Here is a 21,200-nt window from a genome sequence, read left to right as displayed (position 1 = left end):
CTCATTTTCAATGTATCCGAGATACTCGGCTAACTTAAATGTGTAATGGTGACAGCCCCTACTTTCCAGGGGATCCCCATGGATGACTGAACCAGTCTGTAACTCCTAGAGTGTACAAATGGAACTAAATGGACCCATACACTTATCGTTTAAAATAACAGGGAGGATTTACAGTGTACATTGGGGTCCCAGAGTTCAAATTATTTCGTTTCAAATGGACGTCCGTAGCCTTATCCTTGGGATATCAAACTGGGGTCATTGAAATTAAATAGGTTAAATAGGATATAATCACTGCTTTGGAGGGTATTGTCGAGACAAATATGGGGAAAAGGGAATGATTATGATTGTCTTCTTATAAAACCACATGTTGCTTCGGCGCCAAACTTGTCATCAGCCCCGAAGCAGGCAGTGTCAGATTTTGGCACGTCGATGATGGTGGTATGTTTATGTAAAACCTGGTAATTTGCTGCCGAATATTACACGAGATGACAGATTAAAAGCACGCCATTTTGAAAACACATTGACTGTGGTCTATGTAATTCAACAATGATGATAATATACTTCAACGTGCTTGGGTCTTAAATGGTTTTGGTTTTCCTCACCATGAAAGTGCTCAAGTATGTGGAGGGGGTAAACTGGAAGCCATGTTATACCTCGTTGCTCGTGGGTGTGTCGGAAATAAATACCTGATCTATAAGCTCACAACATGTCGCATTGCAAGCTTTTGGATAACTAGTATAAATCAGACTTCTTGATTTAAAAACAAAAAATGTTTGGCTTTATTGGCCGAGCAACACAAATGGTCTAGCTCTAGCTGCTACAGTGCACTGTGGATCAATTAATCCTGTCCTTGGATATCCCAAACATTTTTGTTTGGCTATTTATGTTTGAAACTATGCTTCACCCAGTTATTGGAGGAGAAGGAAGGAACACCCGCACACTTTCTAGAGCTCCGTAGACTTACTTATTTTGCCTGATGAAGACCTAACGGTCGAAACGTTGCAACTTTTTGCCAATAAAATAAAGTAAGTCTATGGAGCAGTCTAAAAACAAGAGTGCGGATGTTCCTTCCTTCCACTTTCTTAAGATGTGCGCACAATCTTCTCTGTGAACTCACCCAGTTATTGCTCATCTATATAGCACAACATATGGCTTCAACACTATTATCCAAACAATTAACAGTGCAGAGTTTGCTGGTGACATGTCTGACAGCAATGAAATGGGACAAATGATAGCAGCAGCAAGGCTGACAGCATACAGTATCAGATGGCTGATGATTTGTCTAAACCCCTTTGGCGTCTGGTTTTGAAGGCAAGAGAAGGAAAGGGTGTTGAGTAGCTTCTGTCTTTTTTATAGGGCGGGTGACGTGAAGAGTCACTGAATCTGTCTCTGCTGCTGTAGACTGCAATTAAAGATGTCTCATCAAGTTCATCAACAAAACTAAACCCATACGACTTGTGTTGCTAGAAAACAAAAGCGTGATTTTCAGTTTTCAGTCAGTGTTGGTGAATGACAGAGTTGGGGTATATAACGATATCATTATATACACTTATAAATTAGGCTTTATAGGGTGGAGATTGGAGGAATTTGGGTTCTCTGTTTTATCATACTTCAATTTCTTTCGTTCTTTCTTTCGTTCTGTCTGTCTGTGTGTCTGTGTGACCCCCCCACATACCACAAACAGTGGGTGTCTAATGGAGACAGTCACCCAGGACAGCCGCCTGGCCCTATGGCCAGATGATCATCTGCAGCTTGTCTGCTTCTTTTAGCACAGTCCAGGATCACATCCAGATGTCCCCCAGACAGCCATGCAGCAGGCCTCCCTCCCTCCACCCATCCATCCATCCATCTTCCACTACTAGTACATGCCTGGCCTGCCACTCGCAGGTTCTGTCACAAACTCTTGTCCGCCTGTGCGTTCTATCGATTTCTGAGGGGAGGACAACATAATCATAATGCCCCTCACTTCACACGAGTCTGAATCTGTCTGAATTCAGCTGCTAAACTGAATCTGTCTTGAGAGAGTATCGGTCTTCAAACTCGCAACATATTGACCTTGTAGTCATAGATAGGTTGTGAATTCATTCCCTGCCAATAATAAAACATTGTCTGTTCAACAACTGCCAGGAATTCTTCAGGAGTCTTTCACAAACCTTTGAAAAGTCATAGAATATTATGCGTCGCCACGATCTGCCCATGGTTGGTCTCAAAAGGTGCACGTGGGTCTACTGCCAAAAACACTTTGGTGTGATAAGATCAATACTGTCCCAAACCACAGCCGTCAGCCTGCATGCATGCATGATTTAATGACTCATGTCATTGGAATGCTTTGCGTAACCATCTTCCCAGCCCTGTAGCTCCGTGGGTTTTTTTCTGCGGTCATGTGATTCACGTGGCAGCACGGCAAGTGCGGAATAGCCTTCACGTTTAAGTAAGGACGCACTGTGATTGGCCAGTGGCCACTTTGAGTGGCAGTCGCAACTTGGACAGGGCCAAGTCAGCCAAGCGAACTTCACAACGTTCGACACGGCATCAGTGGTGTCTGTGTCTGTGTGTCTGTGTGTCTGTGTCTGTGTGTGTGTGTGCGCGCGTGCACCTCAGAATTATACATACTGTAGGACCTCTAATCTTAGCTAGACATACCAATGAATTGAATACACATGAAAAGTGAAAACACAACACAGAATGTATGCAACTGAAGGCAATTAAAGTTCAAATCCTTGTCCCCATAAAAAGACTCCATTTTAACAAGCCATGCCTGCCCCCGTCTGTCACTTATAACCACAAGCCACTGACATGGGCTGATGTCATTGTTCCAGGCCACAATCTGAGAAATATCAACACTAATAAAGTCAAACAATGTTGATCTAAGTTGAAAACGAAACTCCACTTTTGTTGACGTAAGCCCTTTTAGTTAGTACGTGCTGGGCCATTTTCTGCTACATTGAGTTTGGAAATGAAAATAAGACTGATGTTTGGCTACATCATAGTAGAAATATGAACAACCCCGACGATAGCACACCTCATAAATAATCCTCACAGCCGGACAACTGTGATTGACTTTTTCTCTGTATGGTGACTGGCAAGATGAAGTGGAAAAAAATCTAATATTTACAATGGATTAATACTAGAAGGTAAAAAAACCCGCAATTGAGACTCGAAGTCGCCAGCCCGGTCGCTCATTTCGTCATTACAATCCACTTGGGTCAACATTTCGACAGAGAAGACTGCTGCCAGGGGCTTTGGGTTCACCTGTAACTTTTCTATGAGGGGTTATCCTCCCGGGTGACCCCAGAGGGAATCGTTACCCGAAAAGGAAATGACTACAACCTCCCCTGGCGCTAAGGGTCATAAACTAGGCCTGAGCGGCCAGACTACAAAGGGCTTCATCTATTTATAGGAAAGCACTGCTACTGTACAGTTATCAGGGGGGAAACGGAACCCTAAACTACGGGAAGACACTCCGATGCCAAGGTTACGGGGCAATAACAACTTAGACAATTTAGGCATTTAGCAGACACTCTTAATCCAGAATGACTTGCAGTAAGCAAGAACATGGAAATACATCAAATACATGACGAAGATGTGACTGATACATCGAAACGTTGTCTCTTTTTTACTACACCCTGATAATAAAATAAGGGCTTGCTCCAGTGCCTTCCTTCCTCCAGTCATCAAGGACCATAAGTAAGCGAAGAACCCAACATCTGTCTAACAGTAGAAAATCTCATCTGTACAATGAAACTACAAGTTTACACTATAAAATGCAATGTCTACATAAAATGTAGCCTGTAATTTAGCCTATGTATACACCTGCAAGGTCGTCGAGGCTAGGGCAAGTGCTACGGCAAGTGCTGCAGGCTAAGGTGGAATCTGAAGAGCTGGGTTTTCAGACTACAGCGGAAGATTGGGAGTGAGTCTGCAGTTCTGATTACAATGGGAAGTTGTCGGGATCAACAAGGAGTCACGACTTTCTCCTAATTTACAACTTATTTCCCCTGGCTCTCCAAAAAGCATTAAACTATCCCGTTACATTTTTACATTGTCAATTTTGTCATTTAATACAAGAAAGAAATGCATCACCTACAAAGCTGTCGCTAGCAATAACCCAGTAATTTAAGTATGACTCTGTAGGAAAAACATTCCAGTGATTCGTTTTCCACAAAGCCCCGGGTATGCGGAAAACATTCGTAGAGCGTCGGTGTCTCCTATGAAGACGAACTGTACTTTACAAATAGTTTGCCCTTTAGTCCTACTCAACACTTTTTTACTGAAGTATTTAATAATAATAATAATAATAATAAAACTTTATTTGTATAGCACCTTTCATGACATGAAATGCAGCTCAAAGTGCTTTACAGAAAAAAGAAAAGAAAGGCAGGGCATAAACAATACACATACAGTGAGGACATGAATAAAAACATTTTTAAAAGACAAATAAATCAATTAAAAGCAAGGGTGTAGAAGTGGGTCTTGAGCTGAGCTTTAAAAATGTCTACAGAGGCTGCCTGTCGAAGGTACAGTGGGAGTTTGTTCCACGCCGTCGGCCCGTAGAAGCAAAAAGCTGCTTCCCCGTATTTTTTAGTTGCCATTTTTTTAGGCAAAGCGAGCAGGCCAGAACTCTACATCAATAACCTAAGCTGTTCCTGACATTCAGGGACGTACAAGTAAGGGCCGAGTCTTCAGGGTGACACAGCTTGAAACAAATAAAATCACACTTGTGTGAAGTGAGGGGCAATTATTTTTAATTATTATTCTTTTTTTTGCTTTTGTGTGTCACACGTGGAGGGGGCTCCATAGACTTGGCTGCTACATGACGAGGTGGCAGCCAAGAATCTGACTACTTTCTCTCTCTCTATGAATTCCCCTGGTGCTGTTTCAGTTCACCATTTCTTGTGAAGCTTTTTCTCACATTGGTTACAGTTGTACTGTTTCTTTCCTTCATCCTTCAGCTTGTTTCTTGTATGAAACAAAATTAGTTACAAGATGTATTATATCAGCCACATGACGTCTCACGCCATAATTTAGTGCCCTAAACAAACATTGAGGTCTGTAGACTTAGGCTGGCAAACGTTTACGTCATAAGTGCTCTAAACAAACCCCATAGACTTGAATGCCATTCAAAAGCCATTTATTGGAGGGGCTAGCTCCCCTAATGTTACTAAAACTTACATAGCCTAATCACTCCTATGGTACAGTCACTGTGCATGGCACCAAATGCAGTGACCCCACAAAGTAAGTAAACTTTCTTTCTAGCAAGCTAGAGTCCCCTCAGCTCCCCTGCATCAGACATGGGAAGGGGGAACCCCCACAATCAGTGGGCCAATTATTAGTCTGCAAGGAGTTCCACAATCTACCTCTCTGTGTGTGATATATCCCCATTTTTTTCCACCCCAACAAAACACTTTAGGGATCCCAGGTCTCTCCCATACATAACTCAAGGAGTGCAGGGATGCAGGAGAGACAGAGAGAGGAAAGAAAGAGGGGAATGGTGGGGAGGTCGAGAGAGGGACAGGAGGAGTTGTGCAAGCCCAGAGCCCTGGACACCTTGTGAATCACTGCCGGGTGTCAGTGGGCCTTGTGAACTTGAAGCCTGGCTGTAAATTTGCAGAGAGATCCGACAGAGGCAGAGAAGGGGCTGGGCCTTGAAGAGGAAACCCCCCTACTTATACTTCCACTCTCTTCATCACCTCTCTGCAGAGCCCCCCCGGGGGGAGGGGCACTTTACAGCACGTGAAACTCATGCAACGCAAGTCCGTACAGCAATAAAATGATATGTTTATGTACGACGTATTGTGATACCGCTGCGTACCAAGTGGCGCAGGTGGAACCGCATGCGAGTGTGAAGACCTCGCAGTTTCGGTTTCAACAGATGGAGCCAATTAGAACAGTCAACACACACACACACTGGGGATGGGGATATAAGGATTTGGGGCGCTTTACAGGAAAAGATAGTTCCCTTCAAAACACATACAGTAAAGTGTACGTCTGGGAGTAGACGCAGGAATGGCGTGAAGCACTTTTGATCGAAGCTTATCCACCCCCCGTTTGCTTTCTTGCACCCTTGCTCACAGCGGAAATCGGTGTGATTCTCAGTTTCAACGCCCACCACTTCAGGTTCATATTATTGGAAACACTGACGCCAAGTACTGAAAAAAAGACAAGAAAAACACGCTATTGCAAGCATTAAAGCAGTGATCCGTTTCTAGTTCAATAAGGTAAGAGGAGAGCAGGCTAAAACAATCTCTCTCTCTGACCACAGCAGTAGCCAAAATCAGCCAAACGCCCTGCAATCCTTCCGAGCATAAAGGAAGCTCTTTTTTCCCCTCTCCCATTCTCTGGTAATTTCTTTGATTATACAAGCTCTGTCCAGAGAAGACATCGAAGGATATTACAATTTCACACAACTTAGCGGCAGTGGTACTCACATGTTTTACTTATGTAAAAGTATCAATATCAATATAGAAATACTGTACTCTACTGTAAGTAAAAGTCCGGAATTCAAAATGTACCAAAAGTAAAAGTGTTCATTATTCAGAAATGTCCCATTTCATGTTTTCAAATATATAAAAACAGATCTACATTCTACAAGCTCAAAATGTATTGTGAGCTTGTAGATCAGCTATTTTCAAATGGTCTAAATGTATAAAACTGAAGTGGTTAATATATACGTTTTGTAATAACAATCAAAATTATTAATTAGTAACTAAAGTTTTCAAATAATTGTAGTGGAGTAAAAGTACAATATTTACTCATGAGATGTAGTGGAGTAGAAGTAAAAGTATTGGAAATCGGAAATACTTAAGTACAGCACAAATATCTCAAAATTGTACTTAACCCATTTTGGGCAGGAACCCCTTTTGGTGTTAGCATTATGTTATGCTTTAGCTATTGAAAAATAGCAGATCTACAAGCTCATAGTGCGCCACCGAGTGGCGTGCTACGAGCTTGTAGGTCTGCTATTTTTTTTAAATCGAAGAACGACTGACATAGAAACATAGCTTTTTCAGAAAACTGTCAGGATGTAGAAGACATTTTTAGAATCTGATCTCAGGTCAGAATGGGTTAAGTACAGCACTTAAGTAAATGTACTTAGGGAAGAAAGTGACTGGCGTCTGAGACAGCTCCAAAGTGACTGGCGTCTGAGGTGGACAATCAATTTCGTCAAGGGACGCAAAAGTAGTAAATTAATGTTTTTTTGCTTTTCTTGTTATTTTTTTTCCAACAGAAGTGAATCAAAAGTAAATCTATTCAATCTCACCTAATCACAGAACAAGACAACTGACTGTACGATGCCCAACAACAATCACTGCTGGGATTGAGTAACACCTGTGTCCTCCCTCGACTTACGATACTTCCCCGGCCCCGGACAGACAGAGTCTGAGGCGTTTGAAGGGGAAACACTAATCATGTCATCACGTTGTTTCTCTCTGGCTGGCTGTGAGGAGAAAGAAAGCAGCACTTAGCCCAAAAGCCCACTAATTACCCTGGCAGTAGGATTGTGGTTTAGAGGTGCACCTCAGACAGGCAAAGCACAGCGAGCAGAAAAATAACGAAGCGGCTCCCAGACAGGCCACCTGCTGCCGAGTATGTATACGTATGGTGACATTTGGCCTGTGTGTGTGGGCTATGACGTTTGGAAAGATTGTGATGCTTATGCTTAATTTTCAATTTTCTATAGCAACGTGACGCGTTTTCAGCTTGTAGATCGGCTATTTCCAGTATTCATATGAAGTATAAAGTGAATAGAATAAGTTATTTGTTGTATCTGTCCACAAAGCCTAAAAGCTAAACATTCATATGTTCCAATGCTCAATGCCAAAGGCAAAAACACAATAAAACCTTAAATCGCAGTAGAAATATCAATGAAAAAAAAAATCGTAATTATTTGTGTGACAATTAATCGCCAACTTAAAGGAGAATTCCATGCTAGAAGGCTTTTTTACCTTTCTTACCTTTCTTTGTAGTCGTTACGTCCCCACCAAAGAGGTCCAGGTGTTTTTTTGTGCAAAAACTCCTTATTGGCTATTTCCCCTACCATAAGCGCTAAATGAATTGCATTGAAGTGAATGGGAATTGAATGGGGCTATGGGGTGTTGTGCTAATTCGCTTATTTCCATCGAAATAAGTAGTAAAGTGTGCCGCTTGGGATATTATTTACATTATGAAGAGAGGATATATACAAAATAATAATAATTTTGAGCGATGGAAATAAGCGAATTAGCACAACACCCCATAGCCCCATTCAATTCCCATTCACTTCAATGCAATTCATTTAGCGCTTATGGTAGGGGAAATAGCCAATAAGGAGCTTTTGCACAAAATAACACCTGGACCTCTTTGGTGGGGACGTAACAACTACAAAGAAAGGTAAGAAAGCCTTTTAGTATGGAATTCTCCTTTAACTTATTGTAAACGTGACAGCCCTACGGCCGGGGTAGGTTCAAATCAAATCAAATCAAATCAAAGTTTATTGTATAGCACATTTACGTTGACCGAAGACAAACCAAAGTGCTGAACAAGAGCATGTAAACAAGAACAGAGCAACAACAAGAGCATGTAAAGAAAAGAAAAGAAAAACAAAGAACAAAGCAACAAGTGAGAGCAGAAGTATATAATTAAGTGTTTCCTCTTAATTAAGTGTTTCCTCTCCTGCTCGGATGAGGGGGTGTGAGGCTGGGAGGGGTTTTCCATGATGGCATCCAGCCTCCTCGCTGTATAGTACGCACCTTAAAGACTTAGTGAAATGACTTTTTGGGGCATTTTATTTGGATGTTTCAGTCTGAAACAGAAGCCTGTGTGTTTCTGAACCAATCAGAGCGTTGCATCCCTTCAGGCTAATGGGCTGTAGCTCCGCTACATCTGCGACGCGTGGAGTCTGTTTGTTTACAGATGAGAGACAGGCGGCCAGCAAAGCATGTGTGCTGCTACTACGTGGCTTATTTCTAACCTAAAATGTTTTCAGATACATATTTTAGCGTGCCGATTACATTTAAAATGAGTAATACACTGCCTGGATGTCATCTTGAATGAAATTAAAAACGTAGTAGTTCTGTAATCAAAATCGGCTGTGTTTGGAGGAACGTGCAGCAATGTGAATCCAACAGGTGAATAAAATCAAGATTCATTTTTATTCATGCATGCCTCGTTACATCATCACGCAGCATGTTTTTGTTCAAAGAAAGTAATTACATTTTTATTTTTATGGACTTTTGATATGATATGATGACCATGGATATGCTCCAAAAGTATGAAAAACATATTTTTCATTTCACTACGTCTTTAAACACCTCCTCCACCCCCTCCAATTGTGGGCTCTAGCAGTAAATACGAGTAAACCTATGGAAAGACATCTCTAACGTACAGTTTGCTACTTCATCGATTACCGTCAGGAAGGAGGTCATCGGGAAACGTCTGGTCAATTGACTCAATTTGCTGCAATTTGTACGTGAGTGCACTTACAAAAAGATTCAGAGGCTGAAACCACGTCGTTGGTGGAACCGGAGCATGTGAGCACATCGATAAAACTCTTCTCTCTCTCGCTCTCACGAGGAGGAACCCGAAACACTTGAAACTCCCAGAAGGGCAACAACACACAAGAGTGCTTCATGTCCACAGCAAACACAGCCAGTGATTATATTTCTACTGTATCACCGCAGTAACACACTTAGGCCCTCACCTACTGACTGCGAAAGCTTTCTGATGGCCATGCATTAAAGGATCTAATTGTTCCTTGGTTGTCAGATGATCATCCCGTAAGGCCTCGTCCTCGGTGCCACCTGTCTGAGGAGGAGAAACACAGTCTGGAGCTTCTGCGTGCCTCCTTTACCCAGCCTGCTCTGCCTCTGCCCGCGATGGACTTATTTATAGGCAATGGGTAATATTTTTGGTCATATACATCTCCAAAAGCACCATTAGCTCAGAACAGATCTGATTCCAGGATAAGTGAGGGCTATAATAATCCCCTATGCAGCATTACGGAGAGCTCATTTTCCCCTCGGCAAGAAGTAGGACATGGATCCCAAGTAACACAGTTCAGCTGAGGAACTATGGATAGCCAGACACGGATGCAACCTCACAATGAGGTCATCTACCATGAACATGGTCGCTTGTGGTTATGTGTGTGTGTGTGTGTGTGTGTGTGTGTGAGAGAGAGAGAGAGAGAGAGAGAGAGAGAGAGAGAGAGAGAGAGAGAGAGAGAGAGAGAGAGAGAGAGAGAGAGAGAGAGAGCGAGAGAGCGAGAGAGCGAGAGCGCGTGTGTGTGTGTGTGTGCGTGCGTGCAGGGGGGGATGCCTGAAGGTGACTGAATCATTCCATTACCAGTACTGTATGTCTGATTGATTTCACACAGTGTGCAGTGTCTGGAATTTAGTGAACTAATCCATGCACCCCATAGACAGTAGACGCACAACTTTACCATTCTGCTCATCCAGCTCGTTGCCAATCTCCTGGCCCATCATCTTCTGTCGGCTGATGACCGCTGAGAGCGCGTCCAAACCAGCATCCTGGACTGGAAAAACAACACATATAGGATAAATTGCTATTTTCTACCATTCGGAGCAAGAGGGTGAAGTGGTGAGGTGGAGAGAGTCAGAGAGTGGGTTAAAGTCAGAGAAGATTAACACGAGTAGAAACAGCAAAAAAGAAAAAGTGAATGGCGATCAACATACTGTATGAGCTCAAGAATGCATTTCAAATCCTTTCAGTGGGGTAGGAAAAACAAAAAAGCAACACGGCAATTCTGTTTTAATGACTCAATTGTACAGAGGGGAGGCTCAGGGAGCAATTTACTGCACTTGTGATTTCACGGGGCAACCATTTGGGCAACAGGAATGACAGGCTATTGGGGTCCAGTGCAATGTGTGTATACTGTGCCACATGTGAGTCATTCAGTACTTTACCCCACTCAGCCTTACTCCTGTTATTACAACGGCACTCGGCCAACATGGAGAGGAACACAGTGAGAAATATTTTAACAACCAAAACAGATGATAGGGGGAGAAAAATAAAATAGAGAAGAGACGAGGAGAAGAGAGACGAGAAGAGACGAGAGAACCGAGACGAGACGAGACGAGAAGAGAAGAGAAGAGAAGAGAAGATGGACGAGACGAGACGAGACGAGACGAGAAGAGAAGAGAAGAGAAGAGAAGAGAAGAGAAGATGGACGAGAAGAGAAGAGGGGCGAGACGGGAAGGGAAGGGAAGAGAAGAGAAGAGAAGAGACGGGTCTCCGTGCTTGACACACATTCTACCACAGGAATCTGGCATGACCGCAGGTTCATGCACTCGCCATTACCCAGCTCCACCAGAACTCCCTGTGGGGACCTGAAGCCTCCATGTGGTTCGGTTTCACTGTCTTAACAGGGCTCCCCCATAGCAGACTGACAATAGCCAGAGCCGTAATGGAGACATTGCGATGTGAGTGTCATGTGGAGTCAGGTGAACTGGAGAGACTGGGTGTTCAAGCCACTTGGGAGTCATTCAGGAAACAGAGAAAGCTAGGGGAAGGCTTATATCTGCTAGATGTGAATTACAATCTCAAACACTGTGCCTGTGCTAGTGTGTGTGGATCATTACAGCCAATTCAACCTCCTCATAAGTCATGAGGAGGTGCACTGCACTCTCTTTCTAAAGTTGCCACAGATAGTCATGTTATTATGGCTAGTAGGGATGCATGAAATATCTATTTGGTGTGGCTAAATCTGTTTCTTTTTTTTGTGGGGGGGCTTTCGCCTTTATATTATATATTTTATAGAGGGATAGACAGTAGGCAGACAGGAAATGGGGAGAAAGATGGGGGGGGTGACATGCAGTAAAGGCCGTCGGGATCGGGAGTCGAACCCACGGCACACTGCCAGACTGGATTACCAGCCAAGGAGCCTGGACCGCTGAGCCACGGCCCAGGCCTGGTGTGGCTAAATCTAATGCTGCATTCACATGGGATCAGGCAGATGGCAGACGTCAAACCAGAAGTCATTTTAGTGGACGGGAGCAGGACGGTAAACGGGACAGGACGGCCCTGCAGCCAGAACCGCCGATGGTAACGGCAGACGGCATTGCCGTTCAATGTTAAAATATTTCATCTTTTTACCGCTCCGTGCCGTCTAGCAGGTGGTGCTGTTAGACGTCTACCACTTGCCTGATCGAATACTGGACAACACACCCAGTGGCTTGCCCGTTTTTCCTCCCGGAAATGTCCCCAGTGATGGGTGGGAGGGGCTAGGCCGGGCAAGGCGAGAGCCCTGTATGCAGATTAAACACACTACCTTATGTACTACAGCAAACAACCTTTACAATAGTTGCCTTTGGTTCAAGATTCATAACTTGTAATATGCTATTGGCTGTTTGTATTCTTTTTGTAAACATATAAAAAAGATAGTCCTATGGAAAGGTCAGTACTGTAGTAGCCTTTTCATAAATTATATTTATACTTAGACTATCTGCTGTCGTGAACGTTTATAGTTAGAGAAATTCAAAGTTTCAACACCAATGTAATAGTTGTTGTGAATTAGCGAACTAGACATTTTAGATTGAATGTTTCCTTTATCCTCGTGTTGCACTTCTGTTTTCACCGAGGTTTTTATTTTTGTTGTTTCTCATAAGCGCACGTCAGTTGTCCTTCAAGTTCCACGGCCGTCCAGCCTCTCTCACCCCTCACTGGGGAAAATCCCGGGAGGAAAAACAGGGACGGGGTGAGTCGTCTTGTTACCGCCTGATCCCATGTGAATGCAGCATAACACAGGGGACTGAAGCTTTCATTTGAGTACATGAGCAGAGGTTTAAAAGTGGTAACACTAGGAGAGTGATAGCAGAGAGGAGGGATGACACGTGACATGACAGTAGTACAGGACAGGACACTGCTGTTACATGTTGTATGCCTAAAGCCTAACCAACTTAGTAAGTGGTTGTAAGGCAATAGTAAACATAATTTTCATTATAAATTAGGCGTAAGCTGACTGAGCCTAGCCTGGTAAATCTGGTCGCATAAATTCACATTATCATGAGGCATGTCACAATTATTACATAATCGCAATTATTTGAGATAATCGCAATTATTTTGTCATAATCGTGTCCATGTTGAAAAATATTCAAACATAAAAAAGCAGAAATAGCTGATCTACAAGCATAGAACACGCCACTTCTATGTACACACACCATTTCACACCATTGTAAGCTTGTTGATCAGCTATTTGTGCTATCTTTTTAAATATAAAATTCACAACAATGGCAGTAATTTCTTGGTATATTTTTTTTTTTTTTTGCATATCTGCCCACTTTCTTATTATGAAGCCTAAAAGGCAAACAGAAATGTAATATCTATACATAATGTTCCAATTTCCAATGCCAAAAACACAATTATTTGTGTGACAATTAATTGTCAACTTAAATGTTGCCCTAATTATCATGTGCAGACCAGTCTGGCCCCAAGTGATGGGTGGGCGTTTTGCAGAAACCAAAAATGTGAAAGAGTCTTGTAATCACAGCCTGGCCATTTAACAGGAAATTATATGTTCTACTATGTGGTCCCGTGCACTAACCTTCAATGATCTGTTGTTGTTGCTGTTTGATTTGGCCGAAGCTCAGCGCTCTGGTCTCCTCTGGCTCGTTAATCAGCCAGGGATTGGATGTCCCGCTTCCACTCGCTCCTGCCATCAACGTCGACCTGTGGGAGTGTTGTGATCATCAGTGTGCGTGTGTGGTTTGCTCCAAAAGCTTGCACTGGAGGAGCTCATCATCAATAATCAAGAGTTTGGAAAATCATTAAACGCAGAAGATGATTTTGTTCTGGAAACCGTTACCGGGTACATTCTCAACAACAAGTATCAGAGGAGAGCAAATGTCTTCCTGACAACAAACAGTAATGGAATCAAAGGGGATGCACATGGAGATCCGACACACCAAAGATCCGACATGCAGGAACAACGGTCAGACATGCGGTCGAACATGCGCTGCTCCTGTGCGTGCGGTCAGGGTTAGGTTAGGGTTTGAGGTAGGTTGTCGATCTAATGACACTCGGACCAATAGTATGTTGGAACTAAAACCTGTACCTAATCAAAGTGCATATTGGTATTATGAAGTTCACCTATTAAAACCTGGAAAGCATCTAATGTCATTTTAGATTTCACCGTTGGCTATTGAAAAATATACTAGTTCACAGCTTGTACGGCTGTAAAAAAGAACACAAATCTCTTCTGCAAAAAACATTTGTGTGTGTGTGTGTGTGTGTGGGGGGGGTTCCTGCCTGGAACTACATATTTTCAGATGGGGGTCCGCGGCCAAATACAAGTAATTCTGCTGGTCCTCGACATGAAAAAGGTTGAGCACCTGCACCACTGACATAGAAACCTAGGTTTTTCAGAAAACTGTTACCAGTGCAACACGTGTGTGCAGCCCCTGCAGCAATCACATCTGCACTGCTTATGTTCACCATCCTATGCTGTAAGCTTTTGGACATTTACAACAACAAATAACCTTTCAAAAAAATCTCCAGATCAGAAGATTATTTATTTGCTTGTTAGTCTTTACTTCTAAGATCTAGTAATGAGTATGCTTTTTTTGGCAGGTTTAGTTAACTCGTCATGTAAAACAGCGCATGATGTTAATCTCGCAGAGGCCCGTAGGTTCGCTTGCAATGGGTTTCCTTTGCTTTCCCGACATAGCGACAGACCAGAGTACTCCATGTTGTGTTGTGCTTAACACTGGCTGTGTGGTTTTAGAGCTATTCTTCTGGTAATAGCTTAAAGCTGTGTCTCAGACCTCGGGGCTGTCTTGCGGTGAGGGGCTCGAGGTCTCTGTGCGAGGAAGGATTAAACCGTGTCTGTCAAGAGCGAGTCAGTCGTCTTCTGGTCAAGCCCAGGAGGAGTGACCCGGCAACCACATGTAGGCCCATGCACGACTCAGGACATGATTAAGACGGAGACAGCATTGGGTTGATACTCTGGGTTTTCTTAGCCCACTAAAATCTCCCACAGGCTCCAACACATGGAGACATTTGACCGTTATATTAAAAGACATACTCAATTTCCCAAGAGAATATAAGCCAAACCCCTAATTAGGGTTTAACTCAACAGTATGGTGTATGGTGTGAAATGAAATGTGGCGAATCTCTGCATATGAAAATAAACTGCCCACAAAAGGTTTGGTCGATTATTCCTCCACTATAATTCCCAGGACGTCTGGAGACGTCTTGGGCACAAATTGGGTTAATAATGGAAATTGGTATTGTGTTTGATGTCATTTTTATCGTTGCTTGGTCACTTTTACAATGAGGTACAGCTTGTCAGGATCGGGCATTCGTGAAAGGAGCAACACTGCTAAATGTGTGCGTAGCTCCCCCACATTTCTTCAAACATCCCCTGCAATATTGTTCTGTTGGTATTCACCCTTGTTTTGAGTTGCTTGGTGGATTTGACGATTGCACTCTCCCATAGTAATGAGGAAAAAACAACACATTGGCCATTTTCACACTTTATACATGATTTTACACTATTATTAAAGGGGAGGAAAACAATACCAAATTTCTGAACTTTTTGTTTGCAGTTTATATCCAATTGCTGCACAGTATATCAATTCATCTCTAACAGCTCTACTCTCTCGATCCCCTTCGTAAGTGGTCAGTGAAGTGTACCGTGCTATTCTCTCCTTGCCTACGCGACAACAGACAAGACTCCCGCCGTAAGAGAGGCAGGTGAATTAAATGGTTCAGCCCTAATCGCTTTGACATGTTTGGTAACTATCTGACTGCATGGCAGCCCTCCACTTCCTTCATGCCGGCGCCCACTGTGTGAAGATTAAAGCTGATCCAATTAACCAGTCGGTAGGGGAGCACCAGAATCAGTCAGCCACATCCGTGGGATGCCGACAAAATACTAGATCGCCACCATCTGCACCTGAACGCCAAGGGCCCCTGACCGACGTATTTGGACAGGAGAGGTTAACTAATTATCACCGGGGAAATCAACTATAAACGACAAGTTGTGGAGGAGGGAGGAAAGGTGGCAGAGCACAGCGCGGCCTTTAAATCTAGGCAACGTGGCTAGGGTTGTTACGATTACACATTTAAGTTGACGATTAATTGTCACACACATAATTGTGATTAACAATTTTAATTGTGTTTTTTTGGCATTGGAAATTGGAACATTATGTATTGAAAATATTACATTTCTGTTTGCCTTTTAGCCTTCATTATAAACAAAAGTGTGCAAGGCAGATATGACAAATAACTGAAATATACCAACAAAAATACTGGCATTTTTATGAATTTTATATTTAAAAGAATACCAGAAATAGCTGAACTACAAGCTTACAACACGAAGTGATGCGTTGTAAGCTTGTAGATCAGTTATTTCTGCTTTTTTATGTAAGATTTTTTTTTGACACGATTATGACAAAATAAATGGTAAATGGTGCATTTATATTACTTATATTAGTTCAGAGTCTTGCTCAAGGACACTTCGACACTAACTCTGGGGGAGCCCGGGATCGAACTGAGAACCTCACGGTTCCCATCCGGCCGTTCAACCGGCCACTCTACCACTGAACCACTGCCGGCCCGATTGCGATTATTTCAAATAATTACGTTTAGGCATCTGGTGATTATGTAATAATTGTGACGGGCCTAAACGTGTCAAATTATTTTTGCTCGGTTTGCAAGGGAGATGCTTTGTGTGAGGAATATTAAACTCGCCTCTCCAAATGTATTTTGCTGAAAGAACAATACACCGGTTCCCACTGGGAAGCAAGTAAGCAACTCTAAATTATCTCACAATGGTGTTGCTAGATAGACCCTGGGAAGGAAAAAATAACTGGGAAATGTGAATACTCATGTGGTTGAGCTTGGGGATCACGTTGTCTGAACTAGATGGTCGCATGTGCAATATTATGATATATTATTTTTGTTTTCCTGTTTGTTCCGTTTGGTTATGTCATGTTTCTAAAAGTATGTCTTCTTCTCATTTGTTTGTGAATTATTTTTAAAATGAATAAATGTATATTATATATGAAATTATAATAATTTTAAAAGAATAAACCAATGTTGTCACTCACCAGCGAGATCTGTTCTTTTTGGCGAGTGACATCATCATGCAATGGAGCACTCGCTCCATTTTGTGATGACAGCTATGGCTGAGTGTTTTTCGTGCAAAACAAATGCTTGCAATGGATTCAGAATCATGAAAACCCCCTAATGTGGCATGTCACATGCTACTTAAATCAGAATTCAAAATTGAGAATTTTGCCTTATATAGGTTGTTCATGATAACATCACCTATTTTATTTTCCATCACTGGGATTTCTTAGGACTTTTGATATGTTGGTACTAACATATTTATGAAACGAAAAAAGCTGAAAGCGTTTCTGTTGCAATTTATTCAAGGTTAAACCATATAATCCCTATACTAATAGTCAACTGTAAAAGATAACAAAAATAATGGATATAATCAAAGATGTTTTTATCAAATCGGATGAATCAGTTAATTGTATCACTCTGCATTGCAAAAGACACCTGAGCCTACTGGATAATTATTAAGACTGAATGGCATCGTCGTCACCATCAGAATGATTTCATTCAGAAAAAGCAGATGGAAATCCAGCGGACGTCCACACAATGTAACACCATTTCCTCATCCTGTCCAAATACATATCACTTAGGCTGATAAGGTCAGGCCCTGCACTAGGTAATGACTACCAGTTTCCTATGGTTTTATACTGCGCTGTCATGTCGATAAAGAATCTTCCGATGAGGAGGATATGCGCGGTGGCATCCAACGCTTCGGTTAGACCCGCACATGTGGCACGACCAAAGCGCACTGGAGAGTGCTCAACTGTAAACTTAGACTTATCGACCTCTTTAATCAAGCTTGGTGTGTGTGTGTGTGTGTGTGTGTGTGTGTTCAAAAGGTGCAAAATGTGTGATCATCAGTGCGAGGCGAGAAAAGTTCTTAACGAATTAGCAAGGACGGCCAATGCCTTACAAAAAATTAGCAGAGAGACAGGCTTCCGTCCAATGGAAGGCGGAGGGGGGAGGTCAAGGTGCATGGGTCACACCGGATGTCCACAAGCTTTGCACACAAAGTTAGTGACCGGTGACTTATCCTCAAAGGAGACCAACAAGTGTACGACCCCGCTAGTCCGGGACGGAGGCGAGAGAGTGAAGTCTCATTATTTTAATTGGACAACTGGCGCCAGATATCATAAAAAAAGAGTCTTCAGAAGAGATCACATATGAAAGGTGGGGTCTTGGGGCCACCATTTGTCTGTGAGCATCACCATTATAATGCGTATTTCAACTTTGCTGACAGCCCCAACCCTTGATTTAGGATGGACAGACTCACTCTCAACAAAATAGTCGTGTCTGTGTGTGTGTGTTTGTGTTCCTTTTTGCTAACCACACACACACACGCATCCTTGGCTGCTTTTGGCTAGTCCGTATTTATCTCAAGGTGGGCTTTATGCCTTGGGTCAAGTATAGCCTAGGCCAGGGCTGCAGAGGGTTACAACTGATACGAGAATGAGAAAAATACAATTCATTCAACTCTTGCTAGTCACATCACAAGACTTCAGTGACGCGCGCGCACGCACGCACGCGCGCGCACGCACGCGCGCACGCACGCACGCACGCGCGCGCACGCACGCGCGCACGCACGCACGCACGCGCGCGCGCGCACGCACGCGCGCACGCACGCACGCACGCACACACACACACACACACACACACAGTAAAGCTACATTGTCCCAGACTGAATGTGAGGAGACACACACTTGCATCAAATGTAGTTATTTATCAGTTGTTGTGCGTTTGATTTTCCTTCAAAAAGTACAACCGTAAAACTTTTTCCATTTTGAGGCGCTAAGGACAGTCGTCCTGACCCATACTTCCATGAACAAACTGGAGAGCTGGTTGCTGTACCAGTGGATACTGGTACTGCAGTGGATGTTTCAAAGGGACTCCAGAGTAGTCATGTCACAATTATTACATAATAAAATAATTATTTTTGCATAATCGTCAATCGTTTCCATGTTGAAAAATGTAATGTAATGTAATAGCAGATCTACAAGCCGTGACAAAGATGTGACGGTGTTGTAAGCATGTAGATCAACTATTTCTGCTATTTTATACCTTTTTGGGAAAGGAAATATTTAAAATGATTAAACGTATACCAGTGATTTCTTTGTATGTATGTATGTTATTTTGTCATATCAGCCATGTGCAATTTGTGGTTACAAGCCTAAGAGGCAAAAAGAAAACAGAAATACAAATTGTAACAAAAGAAAAACGTGCTAATGACAATTGTTTGCGAGACAATTAATCGCCAGCTTAACCCATTCACCTTAAAACACCTTTTGGTGTTTTAAGCATTATGTTATAATTTAGCTATTGAAAAATAGCAGATCTCTAGCTCATAGTGAGCTTGTAGATCTGCTATTTGTAGATAAATCGTGAAAACATGGCACAAATCTTTGAATATATATATTCTTTCACAGCGAACGTTTGTCCTGGTACAAAACATTTTTAGATGGGGGGTTCGGCGGCCAAATACAATTTTTGGGGCCCTTGACAAGTTGAAAGTTTGATATAGAAACATAGGCTTTTCAGAAAACTGTCAGGATTTAGAAGACATTTTGTAGTATCTGGTGTCATGTCTCAATGGGATCAAGTAAGCGGGGTTGGGATACCTGGCAGGCTCAGACTCCGTGACGTCGCCCCTGAAGCTGGCGATAAGCTGCTTCTCCCTGGTGACCAGGTCATCCACCAGGTTCTGTCTCCGGTCGGCCTCCGACTGCATTCTGAGAAGGTCGCGTTAAGGTCGACGGCACACAGGGTCAAAGGTCAACACAATTAAAACCACCTTCAGGGTGGACAGTGCCTATAGACGTCAGACTAGTGGGTTCAGATCTGAATGTTATCCATTAATACTCAAAAGGTCACCAAAGGAGGCGAGAAAGTCGTTTTGGGAAACAGCTTCATTTGGTCCAGTGGTGAAAAGAAACTAAGTAGTTAGTTACTAGTTAGTAACCTTGTAGATTTTGATTATTTAAAAAAAACTGCAAAAAGTGAGGAAACTTAAATTTGGTCGGTTATTTCTCCCCTTTAATAATACCGATTGCACTCTCCCACAGTAATAAGGAAAAAACAACAGTATGTTTTTGCACTTTATTAATTTTACAGTGTTAGGGAACTCAGTAGAGTCTGAAAGATCCATACGCAGCCACAACAACTTGGTATGGTATGGGGCAGTATCTTTCTCACAGGCAAGACAGAACTTGTCATGATTGAAGGCAATCTCAATGCAGTCAGTGAGATATCGGGATAAGATTCTGGAGCCAGAAGAAATCCCATATCTTCAGAATCTGGGACCTAAGGCCATCCTCCAGGATGACAACGCTCGCCCCCACAGAGCCAAGATTATCACAGAGTACCTCCAGAATTTGGGAGTGGAGAGGTTGTAATGGCCTGCCGTGAGTCCTGACCTCAACCCACTTGTGGGATCAGCTTGGGCGTGCTGTATGTGCTAGACGCTAGAGTGACCCACAGAACCACGTTGGCTGACTTGCAACAAATTCTGGTTGAGGAATAGGATGCCATCCCACAGCAAAATGTGGCTATGTTGGTGACCAACATTGGGAGTAGGTGACAAGCTGTTGTGGCCGTGTATGGATCTTCCACACGCTACTGAGTTCCATAACACTGAATTAATAAAGTGTAAAAATGGCCAATATGTATTATTACTGTGGGGGAGTGCAATCGTCCAATCCGCTAAGCAACTCAAATCAAGGGTGATACCAACCATTTTTGGAGTGTCCTTTTGGAGGTGCTACGCACACGATTAGCTGTGAAGGCCCAATCCTTACAAGTTATACCTCGGTGTAAAGGTGACTAATCAACGAAAAAAACGATATAAAATACAATACAAATTGGTATTATTAAAGGGTATAAATAACCGACCAAAGTTAAGTTTCCAAACTGTTGGTGCCGAGTTTACATTTCGGCCATTTGAAAATAGCCGATCTACAAGTTCACAATTGGTTTCATTCTACGCTCTCAAGAGTTAAATAACATCTGCATTACTTAATTTACAAGAAGTTTACACAATTAGAGAATGTAGAATTGTTATTTTTGATAAACCTTTGCCTGCTATCTCTCCTATGGTACCACATCAACACTAAATCTGATCAAATCAGAAAACCACTGCTACAAAAGAT

At 42.6% G+C, this 21,200-nt stretch overlaps 1 protein-coding gene across 1 annotated transcript in view; it reads right to left on the bottom strand.

Annotated features, from left to right (window-relative positions):
- Positions 1-21,200, bottom strand: part of stx8 (syntaxin 8) — an 81,662-nt gene that overhangs the window by 53,195 nt on the left and 7,267 nt on the right. The window contains exons 4-6 of the mRNA XM_079498767.1: positions 19,674-19,784; positions 13,538-13,662; positions 10,418-10,510 (exon numbers count right to left, since the gene is read on the bottom strand). Coding sequence (XP_079354893.1) covers positions 10,418-10,510; positions 13,538-13,662; positions 19,674-19,784 — 329 coding nt within the window. The remainder of the gene's footprint in view (positions 1-10,417; positions 10,511-13,537; positions 13,663-19,673; positions 19,785-21,200) is intronic.

The sequence above is a fragment of the Electrona antarctica genome (genome assembly GCF_951216825.1).
Source record: "Electrona antarctica genome assembly, chromosome: 4".
NCBI classification, from domain to species: Eukaryota; Metazoa; Chordata; class Actinopteri; order Myctophiformes; family Myctophidae; genus Electrona; species Electrona antarctica.
This window is presented reverse-complemented; position numbering and strand designations above follow the sequence as displayed.